This window comes from Phytophthora parasitica (genome assembly GCF_000247585.1).
Source record: "Phytophthora parasitica INRA-310 unplaced genomic scaffold supercont2.7, whole genome shotgun sequence".
Lineage (NCBI taxonomy): Eukaryota > Oomycota > Peronosporomycetes > Peronosporales > Peronosporaceae > Phytophthora > Phytophthora nicotianae.
Window position 1 is genome coordinate 144633 of NW_008648993.1, and position 16070 is coordinate 160702.

Below are 16070 nucleotides of genomic sequence, written 5' to 3' on the forward strand. Positions count from 1 at the left end.
ATGTAACTCAGGGTTGTATGAAAGTTTGATGCAACTTTGGTTATCTTCATATAGAGTAATGGGATGTGGACTTTCGTGGTCTAGTTCGACGAGAAGAAGATTTAAGAAGATAACTTCTTGCATGCAGTGGCACAGAGCGATGTATTCAGCTTCTGTTGTGGATAACACGACTGTGTGGTGTTTCCGGGATTGCCATGAGATTGGGCTTCCGCACATCTAGGTGATGTATCCTCCTACGGATCGACGAGTATCAGGGAAGTTAGCGTAGTCTGCGTCTGAAAAGGCAGACAGATATTGCTGTACTTGATGCTGCTCTAGATTTTGGCTTCGTCCTAGAGTAATGCCAAGTTTTCTCGTGCCATTGAGGTATTTAAGACCTCTCTTAACTGCATTCCAGTGAGCATTACCTGGGTTAGCTAGAAACTGACTTACCTCCCGTAGGAAGTAAGCCAGATCGGGTCTGGTTCCCATCATCAAGTACATGAAGCTACCGACTGCCTCTCAATTTGCCATTTCCTTTGTATTTGACAACAAATACCCAGCGACATTGCAATGCCTTTCGACCTTTTGGTAATTTTGCAAGAACCCAGGTTTTGATTTCCATTAAGGACTTGTATTCAGACCGTGCTGCAGATTTCCACTGAGCAGCTTCAGGGAGTTGCATTGCTTCATTGTACGTTTTTAGTTCCGATATATGCCGGATAGCAAGCAACGAGTATGTCTGAGTAACAAGAGTTTGTCGTTCTTCGACACCAAGGGGATCGTTGAGCAGTTCAAAGAGAGAGTTTACTTCGTCATCTTTTGTAAGGTTCTTTGCTTTCTTTTGTGCAGATCCATTTTCTTCTGCAGCGAGGACATTTGCATTCCGCTTTAGCATTTCAGCTAGAGGTGGGAGATGTTGCGGATATTGCGGCCCTTTTCCTTCTTGGGTTAGAGGACTGACTACGTTGCTCGTGGTTTGCAAATTTAAGAATTCCAGTTTGGGAACTCTTTTTCTCGAAAGATGACATCACGACTGTATATAATCCTATTTTCCGTTGTTTCCAGCAGTCGGTATCCTTTCTTATTGGGTGGAATACCCAGATACATGCACTTCTTTGCTCGTTTTTCGAGTTTGTTTCGGTATAATTCCGGTATGTGTGCATATGCAGAGCATCCAAATACCTTGATATATTGTGCGGATGGTTTCTTGTTGAACCACTTTTCATAGGGAGTGATCTTGTCTGTAACAGAGCTCGGGGTCATGTTAAGAAGATCTGCAACATGAGTCACACATTCTCCCCAAAGGACATGAGGTAGATAGATTCCCGTCAATGAGAAAAGCTCTTGTTCTCTCAAGAAGTGTGCGCATACGCCTCTCTGCTACACCATTCTGTCGTGGTGTGTAGGCATTTGTGAATTGAGCATGAGTGTTGTACTTTTCGAAAATGATTCGTCCGAGTTTCTCGTATTCACGAGCATTATCGCTCTGGAGTGCACGAATTTCCTCATCGTACATGTTCTCACGGTATTCGAGTTGCCCTACATCAGCCCGAAACATATTTTGGGCCTTCTTTCGAAAATTCTCATAGCAGTTATATAGATCTGACTTCCGTTTGATAATGTAGATGAACATGTATCGTGAGTAGTCATCAATGAAAGTTAAGAAGAATTGACATCCTGACAGGGTTTGAACAGGCAGAGGTCCTGCCATGTCGGTATGAACCTTTTCAAGAGGAAATTTAGCCCTTTCAACGGTGTGTTTATTAAAAGGGTTACGATGGGACTTAGCATATGTGCATGAAGAGCAAAAGTAGTCTTGTTTTGGGTCCGATTTCGACAGTCCCATGTCCTTGACGTGCTCAGTTTTCGCCAGATCCTGCATAATGCGAAAGTTTGGATGACCCATACGTTTGTGCCAGAGCATGATGTTGTCAGACTTACCTGAAGTAGCCGCATGGGCTTGTTCGGTGTTTGCCGGGTGAGCTTCGAACTGGTAGAGTCGAGTGTCTTGTCCAGTTTTGGCTTCGAACTTGATTCGATGGGCGAAGAACAGAACGCATTTCTTGGCGTTGGGGAAGGTGATCTTGAACAGATCTCCGACAGCTTGACGGACGGAGAGCAGGTTGTACTGCAGTTCTGGGGCATAGAGGACGTCATGCAGAATGACCGTTTGCTCTTTCCCTTTGGTGTTCTTAACACGTATCATCACGGTTCCCGTTCCCTTAATGGGAATTTGGTGATTTCCACCGACAGTGATGGCCTTGCCAATGCACGGAGTCAGTTCTTCGAACCACGTGGGGTTTGAACTCACGTGGCGAGTACAGCCCGAATCAACTGTCCACATTGGGTCCTAGGCGTTTTCTTCAGCCGTGAGGCTCGTGGCTTCAATAGTCGGCTTTAGATCTAGCGTGGTGATGGCAACAACGCCGTATTCGTCAGATTCATCGTCGTTGTTCTGGTTGCGACGACCATGGAACTTGTTGTGGCCTTGGCTGTTGTCATTTTCACTGCGTTGTCCATTGCGAGACCCCTTGTTGTTGTTGTTGTTGTATCGAGACTTGTTTCCACCTTTCCCGTTTCCTTTACTGCTTCCCTTGTACGGATGCGAGCGTTGGGAGTTCTGCTGTGGTTTTAGCTTGAAATTGGCTGGGTCCAGCTTTAACCTGACCATTTTGAAGGTGGCGTTGCAGAATATAGCAGTCAACCGTGTCGTGATTGCTGCGATGGCAGTAGGTACACCCCATGGATGACACCAGCGCTGATTCTTCCTTCGATGTTATGGAGGCAAGAGCTGGCTCAGGAACCGTAGCTTGCATTGCTTTTTCAGCTCGGGTCTCCCTGGATTCAGGAGTTCCTTGCTTGAGCACGTAGCGGTTTTGCTATATATATAATGGACCTTGGTCTCGATGTTGCGCTTGGGATCTTCGTACGGTATGTACTTCCTTGTGCCTTTCCAGACAGTCATTTCGGACTTCCAGGTTTTAGGGAGCGCATGGAACAAGTAAAGTGACTTTTGCTGGTCACTCATGACGCTGTCGGTTGCTTCGGCCACAGCTTTCATGGCTTGTTCCACCTCAAAGACAAACGCCGTTAGGTCCGTGCCTTCTTCATACTTCATTGTCATGAGATACGACTGGATGTAGTACGGGTCAACGTGTATGGCAGCACCTTCGTACTTACTACAGATCGTTTGGAAGATCTCAAACGCCGTAGTCTTATCCTTAACCATGAGCACGTGTTGGTCGTCAATGGTTTCGATAAGGAACGCCTTGGCCTTTGCTTCCATGAGTCGGAGTGCTCGTGAGCTCGGCTTATGGCGCTTAGCCTTCAGCTTCTCAGCTCGTTTACGCTCGTCTTGCTTCATGGCAGCGAGGGTCTTGACTACAGGGAGATTCGCCTGGGTCATTTCGACGTCTCCATCAGCATCAGATGCAGTGGAGTTACTCTCAGAGGACTCACTCGGTGAGGAGCCCTCAGACGGATCGGCACCAGGTGCTCCAATCTCGTCCAGAGTCTTCTTGACGGCTTGGTTCTCGTCAAAGCGAGCAGGGTCGAGGTCGTCGTCGTCGCTGAACTCGGAGTCCGAGTCTCCAGCGTAGTCGGCTCTGGTAACGAAACCGAGGAGGTTCTTTCCTTCGAGTGCCGCCGTGATACGAGTCTTCCAGATGATGAAGTTCCTGCCATTAAGTCGAGGAAAGTCGCGGTCGTCAGCGATGGAGGCTTGCGTTGGGCTCATAACTTGTTGCTGGTCGAGATTTTCGTGGAAGGTCGTAGAGGAAGAAAAAGACGGAGGAAGGAGAGGAGTCTTGCGTTTGCGGTAAAAGCAATTGTGATTGAATAGCTTAGTTGTCGGAAGTACATGTACCATTCATTTGGTAGTACCCGTAGTAACAGATCGAACAGTTGTAGGAGGTTTGTGTCTACTACATAGTACGTGACTTTAGCCTTATTGTACAGATTATTGTAGTTATGTCACCAGTTAGGGCACGCACACTGACATAAGCTACATGACCCATTAAAAATGTTAATGGTTTTTTTTTCGTTTGAATGCCATCCTGGCCAATCAGATCTCACAAAATGCCACTTGAAAGTTGAATGTGTTGCAACTCGCATGAGCTTCTGTCCCTTACGCATGCACTATAATTGTTCAAATATATAGCCAATAGAAAAGCTTCAGATATCTTACTTCTTAAGTATACTTAAGAAGTGACAACACTTGCTGCGTGTTTATTGGCGTGTTCAAAAAAAACACTCGTCGGTACGCATGCTGATTGGTTAGGATGACGGCCTATTAACTTAGTGCTTAAAAATCCATGCTGATTGGCCGGGATGCCATTCAGACGAAAAAAAACTTATAATTTTAATGGTTTTTTCGTCTGAATGCCATCCAGTTTACATCTTTGTTTATCGGCTAATCAGATCTCTCGAACCGTGTATACTTTTGTATTTTTGTATACTGTATACAATCAATGTTTTAATTCAAGCAGAAAAATTAAATATATATTTCCGAAATAAAATAATATCAAAATTTATAATCCCGATGTATTGTTTCAATAATTGAGAACCTGCTGACTTGCCGACTTGAGGACGACGACGATGGTAGGCAACAAGCACAAGAACGGCATCATCTGCACGTTCCCGAATTGCAACAAGCCCATGCGCATGTCTTGCATGTATCTATGGAAGTGTCAATGGAAGTGACAAGTTGTCATCACAAGAAAAGTAGTTTACGTCGTCTTCTCTGCTTTATCTGAGGACCATCAAAGTAAGTAGAATGGCAATCATAGCCTTCGAACATTACTCTGCATCGTTGCTCTACCTACAGCTTGCATGTGCCGTACGGGCGGTTGTTTTCGTGGCCTGGAACATCAAGAAGAGGTCCCATGAGGTGCCATCCTCCGTCCACATGCATAGTGTCGCCAGTCACGTAAGCGCCAGCAGGGGACAAGTAGTAGAGCACACTAGCGGAGACCTCCTCAACGCTGCCCATTCTCTTAGCAGCAGTGGCCTTTTCGGCCGCATACACGAACATCTCAGCACCGCTCGGGTAGTTCTCAACACCACTTGAAAGGATGATACCCTGTAGGCAGCAGACACCGTTAGATAATTGTAGCAACAACAAAGTTCTCTTCACGTACGGGCGCAACGCAGTTGAGAGTGATGCCAGACGAAGCCCATTCCACCGACAACGACTTGGACAGGCTTTCAATGCCTGCACGAGCGGCTGCACTGTGTGCTAAGCACGGATTGCCCTTGTCCAAAACGATGATAATATTGACGATGCTGCCGCCGTGCTCCTTCATGTAGGCGTGGAACACCTTCTTAATCATCAGAAAAGTTCCATTGCTGAAGCGTTTGGTTAGTCTCGAATTGGAGGATGAATACTCGCATACTTTACTTACAGATTGGTGTCCATGACAGCCTTCCATCCATTGGGCGACACGTCTTCCAGCAGCGAGCGGAATTGGCCTCCAGCTGCCAGAATACGAACCGTTAGTCGGGTACGCTCTTCATCGATTATTGAGAGCTTTTGAACTCGTACCATTGTTCACAAGGAAGTCCACGCGCTCGAACCGTTCAAGAGCTTCGTCCACCATGCTCGAGACTTCTTCTTCGCTACGGATGTTGCACGCAATCGGATACACCGACCCCACAGACGCTGGGTTGGCAGCCTTCACGTCTGCTTGAATTTTGTCTGCAGCAGCTTTCAACCTCTCAAAGTTCCTGCGAACAACACCAGAGCACTCGTCAGCGTACGCACACACAGCCAACGGTATTACTTGCAGTGTCTGTCACCAACCGAGACGCGATCACGACGGTGCAACCCAGGAACGCCAGCTCATACGCGATACTCTTGCCGATTCCTGTGCCACCGCCTGTAACAATGGCCTAGCAACGACAAATTAGATGCCAGCCTCCCACTCAAACAACGCTCGTGCACCCACCACTTTGCCGTTGAACAGGCCAGGCCGGTAGATGCTGAGCGCCGACGGGTTACGCGTAGGCTTCTCCATCGAGCTCTCGAACTTCGAGTCGAAGGGGAGGATTGGTGAGTTGACAGATCTCCGATGATACTAACGCCTCTTTTTAGACGCGTGGAGCGTCATTCATCACAAGTTACTAAAGCTGTAGACTTCCTCTTGATTATCTTCAGAGTTTGCCTCCCTACAGTCAATCTCTTTGTCTACATTGTATCCTATGCGCAGGAAAGCCATGCTTTCGTTCTACGTTTCGCTGTCCATAACGATAACCTGAACCGCCAAAGCCGAGCTGTGATGAGCTGCTACTACTGGCGATTAAACGCGGCAACCGTTTATCTCACGGCGTCGTAGCGGTCCGGGCGTTTCTTAGAGAAGACGATCTGCACGAGCTGGATGGTACGCGCGCGGAAGCCGGCGGCGCAGTACTGCAGGTAGAAGTCCCACATACGGCAGAACACCTCCGGACGGTCAACGTTGCCCTTCTTGAGGTGGTCCTGGAAGCGCTCGTACCAGCACATCAGAGTCTTGTCGTAGTCCGGGCCCAAGTTATGGATGTCCTCAACGACCAGCCTGCGCTCCGAGAAGGTGACCATCTGCGCCACGGACGGCAGGAAGCCGTTGGGGAAGATGTACTTGAGGATCCACAGCTGGATCGGCACCTCGATGGAGCGGTTGGCTGCAATACCGTGCACCAGAGCGAGACCATTGTCCTTGAGACAGCGCTTGATGACATCGTAGTACTCGCCCAGGTTCTTGTAGCCCACAGCCTCAATCATGGCAATGGAAACGACACGGTCGAACTGGCCGTGCATCTTGCGGTAGTCGCAGTACTCGAAGCTGGTGAGGTCGCTCACACCCTCACGCTTGGCCCACTCGCGGGCGCCCTTAAGCTGCTCGTTGGAGATGGTAATGCCCGTGACGTGCACGCCGTACTCCTTAGCCATGAAGCAGGCGAGACCGCCCCAGCCACATCCGATCTCCAGCACGCGCATACCCGGCTCGAGCTTGAGCTTCTTGGCAATCAGGTGCAGCTTGTTACGCTGCGCAGCATCCAAGTCGTGCTTGTCCTCGATGCCCTTCCAGTAGGCGCACGAGTACTGCATGTACGGGTCAAGCCAGAGCTTGAAGAAGTCGTTGCCCAGATCGTAGTGGTGAGCACCGACGATACCAGCGCGCGAAGGCGACTGGTAGTTGAAGATCTTGCCGCCCAAAGCGATGAACTTAGCGTTCCAAGCCTTGAAAATCTTGCGGCGCTTGTCGGCGGGCAGCGACGACAGACGCGTGAGCAGCTCGTCCAGCGGGATGATGGCGTCCCACTTCTTGGCCATGTACGACTCACCAATGGCCAGCATACCGCGGTGCACCCAGTCAAGGAAGATGTCCTCGTCGTACACGCGGATGTCGCGGTCGATGATGATGTCGGCGTCCGCCAGCATGCCCTTAAAGAAGGTGGCAGCACGAGCACGCAGCACGGGACGCATAGCCGCACGCAGCAAGTACGAGCCGGCGGTCACGCCCGTGACGGCGGCGGCGGCGATTAAAGCGGTCTTCTGCTTGTCCGACATGGCAATGACGATCAGGAGCTCTGCTTCGTTGAGGGGATCTTGAATTGTGAGTGCGTTGCCACGTCCAGCACGTGTGTGGTCTTGGCTCGGTTTTGGCGGATACCGTGCAGAAACCTGGGGCCAGGAACAGATGTATAGAGGATGACAGGGAGCGTGTTTGTATGAATTTGACTTATTTCTTGGCAGTTGACGAGACTGAAATCGAATAAAGTTTCAGAAACGAGCAGGTGATGAATGATTCAAAGCGGAGAGTCAAGACAGGCAAGAAACCCGAAATGGATTCATGACGCTGGCGTCACGGCATCTCGCGGGCTAATCGAAAAAGTATTTTGTGCTAGAGCTCAATGCAGTGGCATTGGCGAAAAGCCATTGGAATCGTTGTGGTTTGCACTGTTAACATGGATCGTCGACATTTGAATCATGGTGCGAAGGCCATCGAGTTTGTGAGCGTGGTTCGGGCTATCCCCGGACAAGGCCGGACTTACCGCCAGTGCTGCACCTTTGTTGTTGCCGTTGCTTGTTCGGGCATCGCTTTGCTGAGGTGGCGCTGTGTCAGTGGCTCTTGGACCAGGACCTCGTGCCGGTGGCCTTCATCATGAAGTTCACGGCGTTTATGGTGCATAGCTTCAATGGGTATGGTGCCACGACATCACCAACCTCACGCGATCGTAGTGAAGAGCGATAACTTCATCTACAATAATTGATGTCAACTCGTTGAACAATACCAGCTAGAAGCTGAAGTTCGCGTACTGTAACGCCATAGGTATCGCTTTGAGCTCAGAGATTTCACTCTGCTCTCACGATACGCCCGCCTTCTTCATCCCCTTCAATACGGCCGCAAGCTTTGCTCCGTTTCGTCAACCAGGACAATGAACCAAGGCACAATGAAGCCATGTTGGCGTTAGATGGATACATTTCCTATGCATAAGCATATCAACATACTAAAACTTCCGAAACGCATACCGAATCCTCTCTCGGTAACCGATTCCTCCATCTCACGTTTTAGGGCCCCAAATCGCACCCGACGTGAGAGCAGCATGGGCGCCAAGCAGTCGCGCGTGGTGACGTCCGAGGTGGCGGCGGAGCTCCGTCCGGAGGACCAGCGTGAAGGAGAGACGCGGGCCTCCATCCACCTCACGCCGGCGCTTATCGACCAGATTAACGGCACTCATAACGCCCCAAAGAAGGCGGCGGGGGGTCTGGACGCCCAGTACGTTGCGATTAATTACTCTCCATTTTTTTTTTTTTTTTTTTACAGTCAGTAACCTTTAATGTTGTTGCAGGCAGCAAGCGATTTTAAAGAAGCAGATGCAGATGGCCTACGCTAAGGTGCGACGTCGGTGTATCGCATGACGAGGAATTGGAGCTGCTCATTGACGACGGATCTCTTGGCTATTTTTCAGGGTGTCGACGACTGCCGGAAGAAGATGGAAGCGGAGCTTAAGCAAAAGGGACAGCAGGCCTCCACCAGTGCGCCGAGTTTGGCGCAGCAGGCGCAGTTTGCCAAGGAGCAGGAGGAGCGTGAGAACGAGCGCGTGGAGCAGCTCGTTGCTGAGATCAACAAGAAAAAGTACCGTGCGCCACTCCGCGACGTGCAGTGCTCATCTGAGCGTGAGGCGTGCTTGCAGTGCTATAGAGACAAGAAGAGTGACGTCTTGAAGTGCAAGGAAGTGGCCGACGCCTTCGTGCGATGCGCCCGGCAAAACACGGAGGTTTGTACGGCATCGATAGCATTTTGGTGATGGCATTTCTGACGCTGTATGCTTTGATGACTGCAGAAATTCGTCGGAGAGAACTGAAGTATCTTCCCGTGTCAGAACAGATGAACTCGGACGCTTTTTTTGCTTGGATCCCTGTATGCCCGTGACTTGGTTAATCCTCCTAAAGGAACAAGTCAAAGCAACTACTCAAGAAGAAATTCAAACAGAAAAACGAAAGATGGCGATGTAATAAACGCCACGGTGGTGGATGAAGGAGAGCTCGATGCGTCTGAATACAGGTCTTGTGCTTTATGCCACCATTTTGCTTCAACTTATGATGAGCCAGCTTTGATTTGGGGCTTAAAAAGATTATGTACGGATTCTTGTTATCTTCCTACAGCTAGCAGAGTTTATCATGATGGTTCATTCCTTCTCTCGGCTTTCGCTAGGTCATTGCAGCCAGTTCCAATTTAGTTCTTCTTGTCGAAGATGTTGCCGATCATGCCCGGACGGACATAGTCTTTGGGCTTGCCAATCTCAGCACCCAGGCCATCGAAGCTGTCCACCTGGATGATAACCTCACGTGCAGCCTCGACTTCGTCAATGAATTTCTTCTCGTCAATAGTGGCACTGCGCTTCTGCTTGCGCAATGCAGTGAGCGTGCGGTCAGCCTTCACAGCCTTAGGCAGCGTCGCGTTCAGAAGAGCAACACGGTCCTCCGGGTCCTTCGACACGAACACATTGTCGCTCAGCAAGGTACGCACAGCTGAGTCGGTGGAGATTAGCTCTGACACTTGACGCATCTGCTTGTCCGTGGGCAAGTCGTACGGCAGACCGAACGGGAAGGACAATCCGCGCATGATCGGGCCAACACCAGGCACAGGGAAGTTCTTACTGATGCCCACGATGCCCTCCTGGGCCTCATGGCAAAGCTGCGTCATGGCGTAGTCGAAGATCACGTCAATGCCTTCAACGTGGCGGTTGTTCTTGTAGAACCACATAGTTGAGTAACCCAGATAGAGACTCGAGAAGACATCCGCGAACCGGCCCGAGATCATCTCCGCGAACTTGAGTTTACCTCCAAGCACCAGCGATAGATCCGCGCACATGGCGAAGTTCTTCGCCAGCTTATCCATCTGAGACTCATAGTGAGCAAGAAGACCGCTCTGCTTCTTGAAGCGTGAACGTGTTACAGCCGTCTTGAGTGATCCAGCAGTGTTCGAAGCTCCGTGCTTCACCAATTTCACCAGTTCCTTCTTGAATCCGTCAATGTCGTCGCCGTGCTGGATGGTCTTAATGAGTTCATACAGATGAGGGTGCGCTCGTGTAAGACCTTGGCCGAAGATGATCAGAGAGCGCGTCAAAATGTTAGCACCTTCCACTGTGATGACAACAGGTAGCGAAGTGTAGATGTTAGCGAGGAAATTGTTGGGACCCTTGCAGATACCAGCTCCACCGAGGACATCCATGGCACGGATGACAGTGTCACGACCACGGTCGGTGATCTGCTGCTTGCACACGCCACTAATGACAGCGGGCTGCTCGTGCTGGTTGATCATTGCGTTCACCATGTGCTGGCCACTGGTCATGATAAAGGCATTGCTGCCCATGGTCGCAAGTTGCTCCTGGATACCTTCCAGACTGGCAATTGGCACCTTGAACTGCTTACGGATACGCGCATATGCACCGACAGCATTAACTGATAGTTTGGCACCAGCAACAGCTGAAGCTGGTAGACTAATGGAGCGACCTTCAGCCAAGCAGTCCATTAGCATGTTCCAGCCGTAGCCTACACGCTCCTGGCCGCCGATGATCTTCGACATCGGGATAAACACGTCTTCACCCGTCACAGGGCCGTTCATGAACGGGATTGAGATCGTATCGTGACGTTTGCCCATCTGAAGACCAGGATGGTTGCGTTCAAGCAGAGCCACGGTGATACCCGGGTTGCCCTTGCCCTTCAGGAGTCCCTGAGGGTCCTTCACGTCCACGGCCAAGCCTACGCACGTGGCTACTGGGGCCAGCGTGATGTAGCGCTTGCTGAACGTGGCACGGATGCCCAGTACACCGTCCTGCTCACATACAACGCCCGTGTCGCGCATTGTAGCAGCATCCGAACCCGACGTCGGACCTGTGAGACCGAAGCAAGGGAGGTGTTTCCCGTTGGCCAGACCAGGGAGGAAGTAATTCTTCTGCTCCTCCGTTCCGTAACGAAGCAGCAGCTCAGCAGGACCCAGTGAGTTGGGGACACACACCGTGACAGCAGCAGTGGCGCTGCGTGTAGCGATCTTGGTGATCACGACCGAGTGGCCATGTGCACTGAACTGCTTGCCGCCGTACTCCTTGGGGATGATCATGCCGAGGAAACCCTTGTCCTTGATGAATTGCCAGACCTTGAGAGGCATATCCTGGTCGCGCGTGACGTTGTAGTCTTCGATCATCTCGCATAGCTGCTGCACTTCGTTGTCCATGAAGGCTTGCTCCTCAGCGTTCAGCTTCGCCGAGTACTTGTCCAGCGTAGTGAGCGACGGAGACCCCGAGAAGATATCGCGGTCAAAGCCCACAGTGCCGCTTTCCAACGCTGCCTTCTCCGTATTGGACATACGCGGCATCACGCGCTTGGCCAGCTTGTATACTTGCTGGGCTACGAACGTGCGCGACTGCGTCTGATGCAGAGCCTGCACAGCCGGCAGCGCTGAGCGCGCGGTAACAAGTCGCAGACCGCCAAGACGCGTCGAGCTCTTAAGCAGCGCTGGGGGCAGCATCGTCAGAATGGAGAGAGAGCGAGGAGATCCAAGTGTCGGCTAGCGCGTCGATTCGGAAGTGAAGTACGCACGACGTCTCCTCGAAAGGCGTTGAAGTGGCATAAGCATTCACAGCTCTGATTGGCTATTTTTAGATTCACGTTGGAACGTCGGGGATTCCAACGTGAATTTGTGTGTTGTACACAAACTGTCCATCTTATCCATAGTTGAAGCCAACAAAGATGTCCGCACGCTCGCTGGTATCACGCTTAATCCCGCCGCTCGCGGGGCATTCGCACAAGGGACAACAAGGTCTTAGACTCATGCGCACTTGATACAGCTCTTTGTGGCTCTGAAGGTGCGGGTATTGGTATACTGTAGGCCGTGTGGGCGTCGTCGGAGGATCGTTTGAGTATACTGGCGCCCCGTACTACGCCGGTATTTCGAGTCTTAAGACGGGAGCGGACTTGTGCCATCTCTTCTGCGTTGAGGAGGCTGCTGTCCCAATCAAGAGCTACAGTCCCGAGCTGATTGTCCACCCGCTTCTGCGCTCGGATGCGGCGTTGGCGAGATGCGAGGAGTCACAACGCTCTGAGATCTTGGCGGAGGCGGTGGAGAGGATCGCACAGGTGCTGCCGAGACTGGACTCGCTGGTGATTGGACCAGGACTCGGACGAGATGCAAGTGTGCAAGAGATCGCTCGAAAAGTGATCGCTAAGGCCAGGGAGGCCAATTTACCATTGGTTCTGGACGGCGACGCTCTGTATCTTGTTAGTGTGGACCCGGACACTGTAAAGGGCTACAGAAACGCAATTCTCACGCCGAATGCTGTAAGTCCTGGTGCAGATAACTGCTGTCATATAGGCCAAGTGCTAATTAATCCGATGATTAGATGGAATATGCACGACTGTGTGCCACGACACGCCTGGTAGCGAGCATTGACGTCGCACAAGCTGCAAAGATTCCACCTGCTCAGCTCAGTGAGGCGTAAGTATCATCTGGGGCCATTCATTTTTGCACTCATTAATCAGAACCTGCATTATCGTATACAGCCTAGGATTCCCAGTCGTCATTCAAAAGGGTGGTGTCGATACATTTTCGGATGGCAAGAACAGTACGGAAGCTTATTTTTCCTACCGAGCAAGATCTATGCTTATCCAGTGATCTGGTGTGTGCTAACTCGTTCATGGGCTAATTGCATCGTATAGCTCTGAAAAATGATGAGTTTGGCTGCCCACGCCGGTGCGGAGGACAAGGAGATGTACGTCTGCATCCCATCTTGCGTGCCGCCATTGAGTCTTTCAAGTAATCGATGGTATCTACATAGGTCCTCACCGGAGCAATTGGGACGTTTGCTGCTTGGACGAAGAATGCTGATCTGTACGTGCTTGTGTCTGCAGTTGCGACGTACAATCGCCATAAAATGACTTCTCATTGTTATTTATTGGCAAATGTTCCTGATGCAGGGGCGACTTCGACGGCAATCCGCTGTTGCTTGCTGCCTATGGAGGCTCTCTTGTGACACGAGCCAGGTTTGTTATGTGTTTATCTGTTCACAGTGAACAGTGTAGTGTCTGACTGAATATATTGCGCTTGCAGTTCATCTCTTGCCTTTGACGAACACCAGCGCTCAATGACGGCTCCCGACGTCTTGCACAGCGTTGGCAAAGGCTTCATCAAGGCGTTCCCCAATTCGTCCATGTAGATGAACCAGTCAGCGGGACCGAAGACGAGCCGTAGTGAGTCAAACGGAGTTTTCTGACTTTACTTTGCGTCTCAGCGTGTCCACGTTGAGAACGACGTAAGTTTGGGGCTTTATGTGGCATTTAACATTTTACAATAGCCGTCGAGCGCCAAAGCTCGCGAACGTAGGCTGAAACTAAAGACGACCTCGTTCTACCATCGCTCCAAACATGGCACGATAGCAGGCAATCGTCAAGAGGCCAAAGCGCCTCTCTCTCCAACACTTCTGGTCTCTCTGTCTCTGTATCTCGCTCTCTTTTCCACCGTTGATATCCATCATCAACCCTTGTGGATCCTAACCTAACAGACGGCGTTAATGGTTTTGTACAGATCGCCAGCGAGTTTTTTGGTCGACTCTTTTTGGGAGAGTGTCAAGATGTCTCGGAGAGTCTCAGGCAACCGAGGCAGCTCCAAGCTACGAAGCAGCAAGAACAGCAGAGCCGTGAGTCAGACGCATGAAGCCACAGATTATCCGAACTCGTCACTTACTCGTTGAGGGTCGAGATGTCATCAGCGAAGTTCAGAATTGTGTAGATGGCGAAGCGCACGATGTCCTCGTTGTCGTCCTTGAGCATCGACTGCAAGCCCGTGACGAACTGCTCCTTGAGCAGGTCAGCGAGAGCGCGACGGTTGGAGTCGTACTGGCAGAGTTCCTTCAAGCGCTTGGCCACCTCGTATCGCGTGAACGGTGGAGCCTCCGAGTTGATTTCGAGAAGGAGCATCGACAACTCCTGTGAGTCCACTGAAAGAGATCCTGGGAAGAGCTCTCCGGGTGCTGACCAATCCGCCAGTATATCAAAGCTGCTCAACAGAAAAACACAGCATGCAGACGCACGGGAATCAGACAGGATCCGACGGCGTTAAAATCAATTCTTCCACTTGTGCAAGGCGCAAGCTCGCTGAATTCAGCATCACAGCGATGCACCAAGCATAAATCCATCAAGAAAGGGAACCCACCTTAATTCCGGCAGTCCAATCATGTCCTTGTCAATTGACCTACACTCCTTGCGAATGGAGTCCGTCAATCCGAGGAACTTAAGCTCGTCACCCTGCAACAGACAAGCAATAAACATCAAAATCATGGGGTAACCAAGAGCAAGCACTTGATACGCACCGAGCGTAAATTGAAGTCAACTCGGATGGTCGACTTCATGGCCAAGCGGTGCAGCTGCACGTTGAAGAATAGCTCCTCGGCCGCGATCAGCGCATAAGCGTCCATCTACCCATACAACCACGTCAGTTCAACCTATTCAAAGCTGAAGCGTTGCGGCAGCTGGCAAAGATGGCCTCATACCGTCCAGTCGGGACTACAAGAGAACTCAACATCTTGTGCTCGCATCGCCTTGTGCAGCGTGCGGAAGATCGCGTCGGCAGGTTCACACGACTCGAACATGGGGTTCACTTGACGGTAACCCACCTCCCGAGCATCGGGTACCTCTCCAGTGGGCACGAAGACCTGCGACTTACTCGATTCTACTCCTGTTGAAGCAGCGCCGAGGTCGAAGATCTTCGGCTTGGGGTCAAGGCCCAGTACTGTGGAAGAACCATCCTCCAAGTCCTGCAGCGTGGCTGGACTGGTAGTAAACGTCACCTTGCCAGGTGGAGGTGGCGCGAAAGCGTCTTCGATCTGCGGAGTCCAAGTGTCTCGTTAGATGACGCGTTCGAACTCATTTTAAAAAGTAAAACGAGTCTTCGCACCTGCGAATCGAATCGTGACGTCATGAATTGCGTCTCCACATTGGCGCGGCGGTAGGTCACTTCTCGGTCGGGGATTTCCAGAGCGCTCATGCTCTGCTGATACGTTCATGCCATAGTTCACTTGACTTTAGTATGCTGCAACCGTTTTGGGGTATATTGACCCACGAAAATGACCAGTGTTTGCGCGCCCTTCACGCCGTCAGAAAAATGGGTGGAACGCGCACATCCGCACGCTTGGGCAAGAGCACGCATAATATAGTGTAATGAGAGACTCACCTCGTCGAGAACGAAGCCCTCGCGGTGCTGTACCTCACCGATCCAGTCGTCTTCATGGTCGCTCCTCGACATATTCGCTCCAAGTCTTTTCGTCCGTTTTGTATGAATTTTGCATTCACCTCTCTGTAGGGGACAAATTATTCTCTCGTAGAGGATAAAGTGACCATCACTCATGAAAAGAATAAAAGCATATGATCAAATTTAAAGTGGTGCACAAAAATTGTGTCCCTCTTTTATTGTGAGCAGTCAGCTAAGTACGAATGATCATAAAATCAGTTTTTAACGTTTTAACCTATCTTTTCACTAAAACATTTTTAAACTTTTTTTGTAGAACGAAACCAGGAGTTTCGTCACAGAATGCGTTTAGTACCGGCAAAGCGT

The 16070-nt window shown here is 50.7% G+C and overlaps 6 protein-coding genes across 11 annotated transcripts; 2 read left to right on the top strand and 4 right to left on the bottom strand.

Moving 5' to 3' along the window:
* Positions 1-4688: 4688 nt before the first annotated feature.
* PPTG_05025 (hypothetical protein) lies at positions 4689-5996 on the bottom strand (the record flags this gene model as incomplete). The annotated part of the gene is made up of 6 exons (XM_008898486.1): positions 4689-5062; positions 5121-5328; positions 5385-5457; positions 5525-5706; positions 5783-5871; positions 5928-5996. 6 exons carry the CDS (start codon positions 5994-5996, stop codon positions 4802-4804), a joined length of 882 nt encoding a protein of 293 aa, XP_008896734.1. The 3' UTR covers positions 4689-4801.
* Positions 5997-6020: 24 nt separating this feature from the next.
* On the bottom strand, positions 6021-7609 carry PPTG_05026 (hypothetical protein). The gene has a single exon (XM_008898487.1). The coding sequence runs from the start codon at positions 7526-7528 to the stop codon at positions 6296-6298; it is 1233 nt and encodes a 410-aa protein (XP_008896735.1). The 5' UTR covers positions 7529-7609; the 3' UTR covers positions 6021-6295.
* An 865-nt stretch (positions 7610-8474) lies between these two features.
* PPTG_05027 (hypothetical protein) lies at positions 8475-9631 on the top strand. Its single transcript, XM_008898488.1, has 4 exons — positions 8475-8738; positions 8812-8857; positions 8932-9240; positions 9307-9631. The coding sequence occupies exons 1-4, from the start codon at positions 8566-8568 to the stop codon at positions 9325-9327; spliced, it is 549 nt and encodes a 182-aa protein (XP_008896736.1). The 5' UTR covers positions 8475-8565; the 3' UTR covers positions 9328-9631.
* PPTG_05028 (hypothetical protein) lies at positions 9490-12075 on the bottom strand. The gene has a single exon (XM_008898489.1). It carries the CDS (start codon positions 11991-11993, stop codon positions 9699-9701), a length of 2295 nt encoding a protein of 764 aa, XP_008896737.1. The 5' UTR covers positions 11994-12075; the 3' UTR covers positions 9490-9698.
* PPTG_05029 (YjeF family domain-containing protein) lies at positions 11995-14048 on the top strand. 3 transcript variants are annotated; one of them, XM_008898490.1, is made up of 8 exons: positions 11995-12284; positions 12354-12802; positions 12865-12959; positions 13025-13086; positions 13181-13233; positions 13300-13352; positions 13439-13504; positions 13572-14048. In XM_008898490.1, exons 1-8 carry the CDS (start codon positions 12215-12217, stop codon positions 13675-13677), a joined length of 954 nt encoding a protein of 317 aa, XP_008896738.1. In that variant the 5' UTR covers positions 11995-12214; the 3' UTR covers positions 13678-14048. The 3 variants fall into 3 exon arrangements, with proteins under 3 accessions (XP_008896738.1, XP_008896739.1, XP_008896740.1); XM_008898491.1 differs by having other exon boundaries at positions 13181-13352; XM_008898492.1 differs by having other exon boundaries at positions 13025-13352.
* Positions 12958-15804, bottom strand: PPTG_05030 (hypothetical protein). 4 transcript variants are annotated; one of them, XM_008898494.1, is made up of 7 exons: positions 15690-15804; positions 15414-15506; positions 15010-15342; positions 14830-14934; positions 14673-14764; positions 14205-14516; positions 12958-14130 (listed from the first exon to the last, which is right to left on the bottom strand). In XM_008898494.1, exons 1-7 carry the CDS (start codon positions 15759-15761, stop codon positions 14016-14018), a joined length of 1122 nt encoding a protein of 373 aa, XP_008896742.1. In that variant the 5' UTR covers positions 15762-15804; the 3' UTR covers positions 12958-14015. The 4 variants fall into 4 exon arrangements, with proteins under 4 accessions (XP_008896742.1, XP_008896741.1, XP_008896744.1 ...); XM_008898493.1 differs by having other exon boundaries at positions 15414-15509; XM_008898496.1 differs by having other exon boundaries at positions 12958-14516.
* Positions 15805-16070: the final 266 nt, after the last annotated feature.

Coding starts and splice junctions, on each gene's coding strand:
- PPTG_05026 (XM_008898487.1), bottom strand. CDS start 7,528: ATGTCGGACAAGCAGAAGACCGCTTTAATCGCCGCCGCCGCCGTCACG.
- PPTG_05030 (XM_008898493.1), bottom strand. CDS start 15,761: ATGTCGAGGAGCGACCATGAAGACGACTGGATCGGTGAGGTACAGCAC. Junction 15,510..15,689: donor AGGGCTTCGTTCTCGACGAG/GTGAGTCTCTCA, acceptor TGAACGTATCAG/CAGAGCATGAGCGCTCTGGA. Junction 15,343..15,413: donor CGTCACGATTCGATTCGCAG/GTGCGAAGACTC, acceptor TGGACTCCGCAG/ATCGAAGACGCTTTCGCGCC.
- PPTG_05029 (XM_008898490.1), top strand. CDS start 12,215: ATGTCCGCACGCTCGCTGGTATCACGCTTAATCCCGCCGCTCGCGGGG. Junction 12,803..12,864: donor CAATTCTCACGCCGAATGCT/GTAAGTCCTGGT, acceptor TCCGATGATTAG/ATGGAATATGCACGACTGTG. Junction 13,505..13,571: donor TCTCTTGTGACACGAGCCAG/GTTTGTTATGTG, acceptor TTGCGCTTGCAG/TTCATCTCTTGCCTTTGACG.
- PPTG_05027 (XM_008898488.1), top strand. CDS start 8,566: ATGGGCGCCAAGCAGTCGCGCGTGGTGACGTCCGAGGTGGCGGCGGAG. Junction 8,858..8,931: donor TGCAGATGGCCTACGCTAAG/GTGCGACGTCGG, acceptor GCTATTTTTCAG/GGTGTCGACGACTGCCGGAA. Junction 9,241..9,306: donor GCGCCCGGCAAAACACGGAG/GTTTGTACGGCA, acceptor TGATGACTGCAG/AAATTCGTCGGAGAGAACTG.
- PPTG_05028 (XM_008898489.1), bottom strand. CDS start 11,993: ATGCTGCCCCCAGCGCTGCTTAAGAGCTCGACGCGTCTTGGCGGTCTG.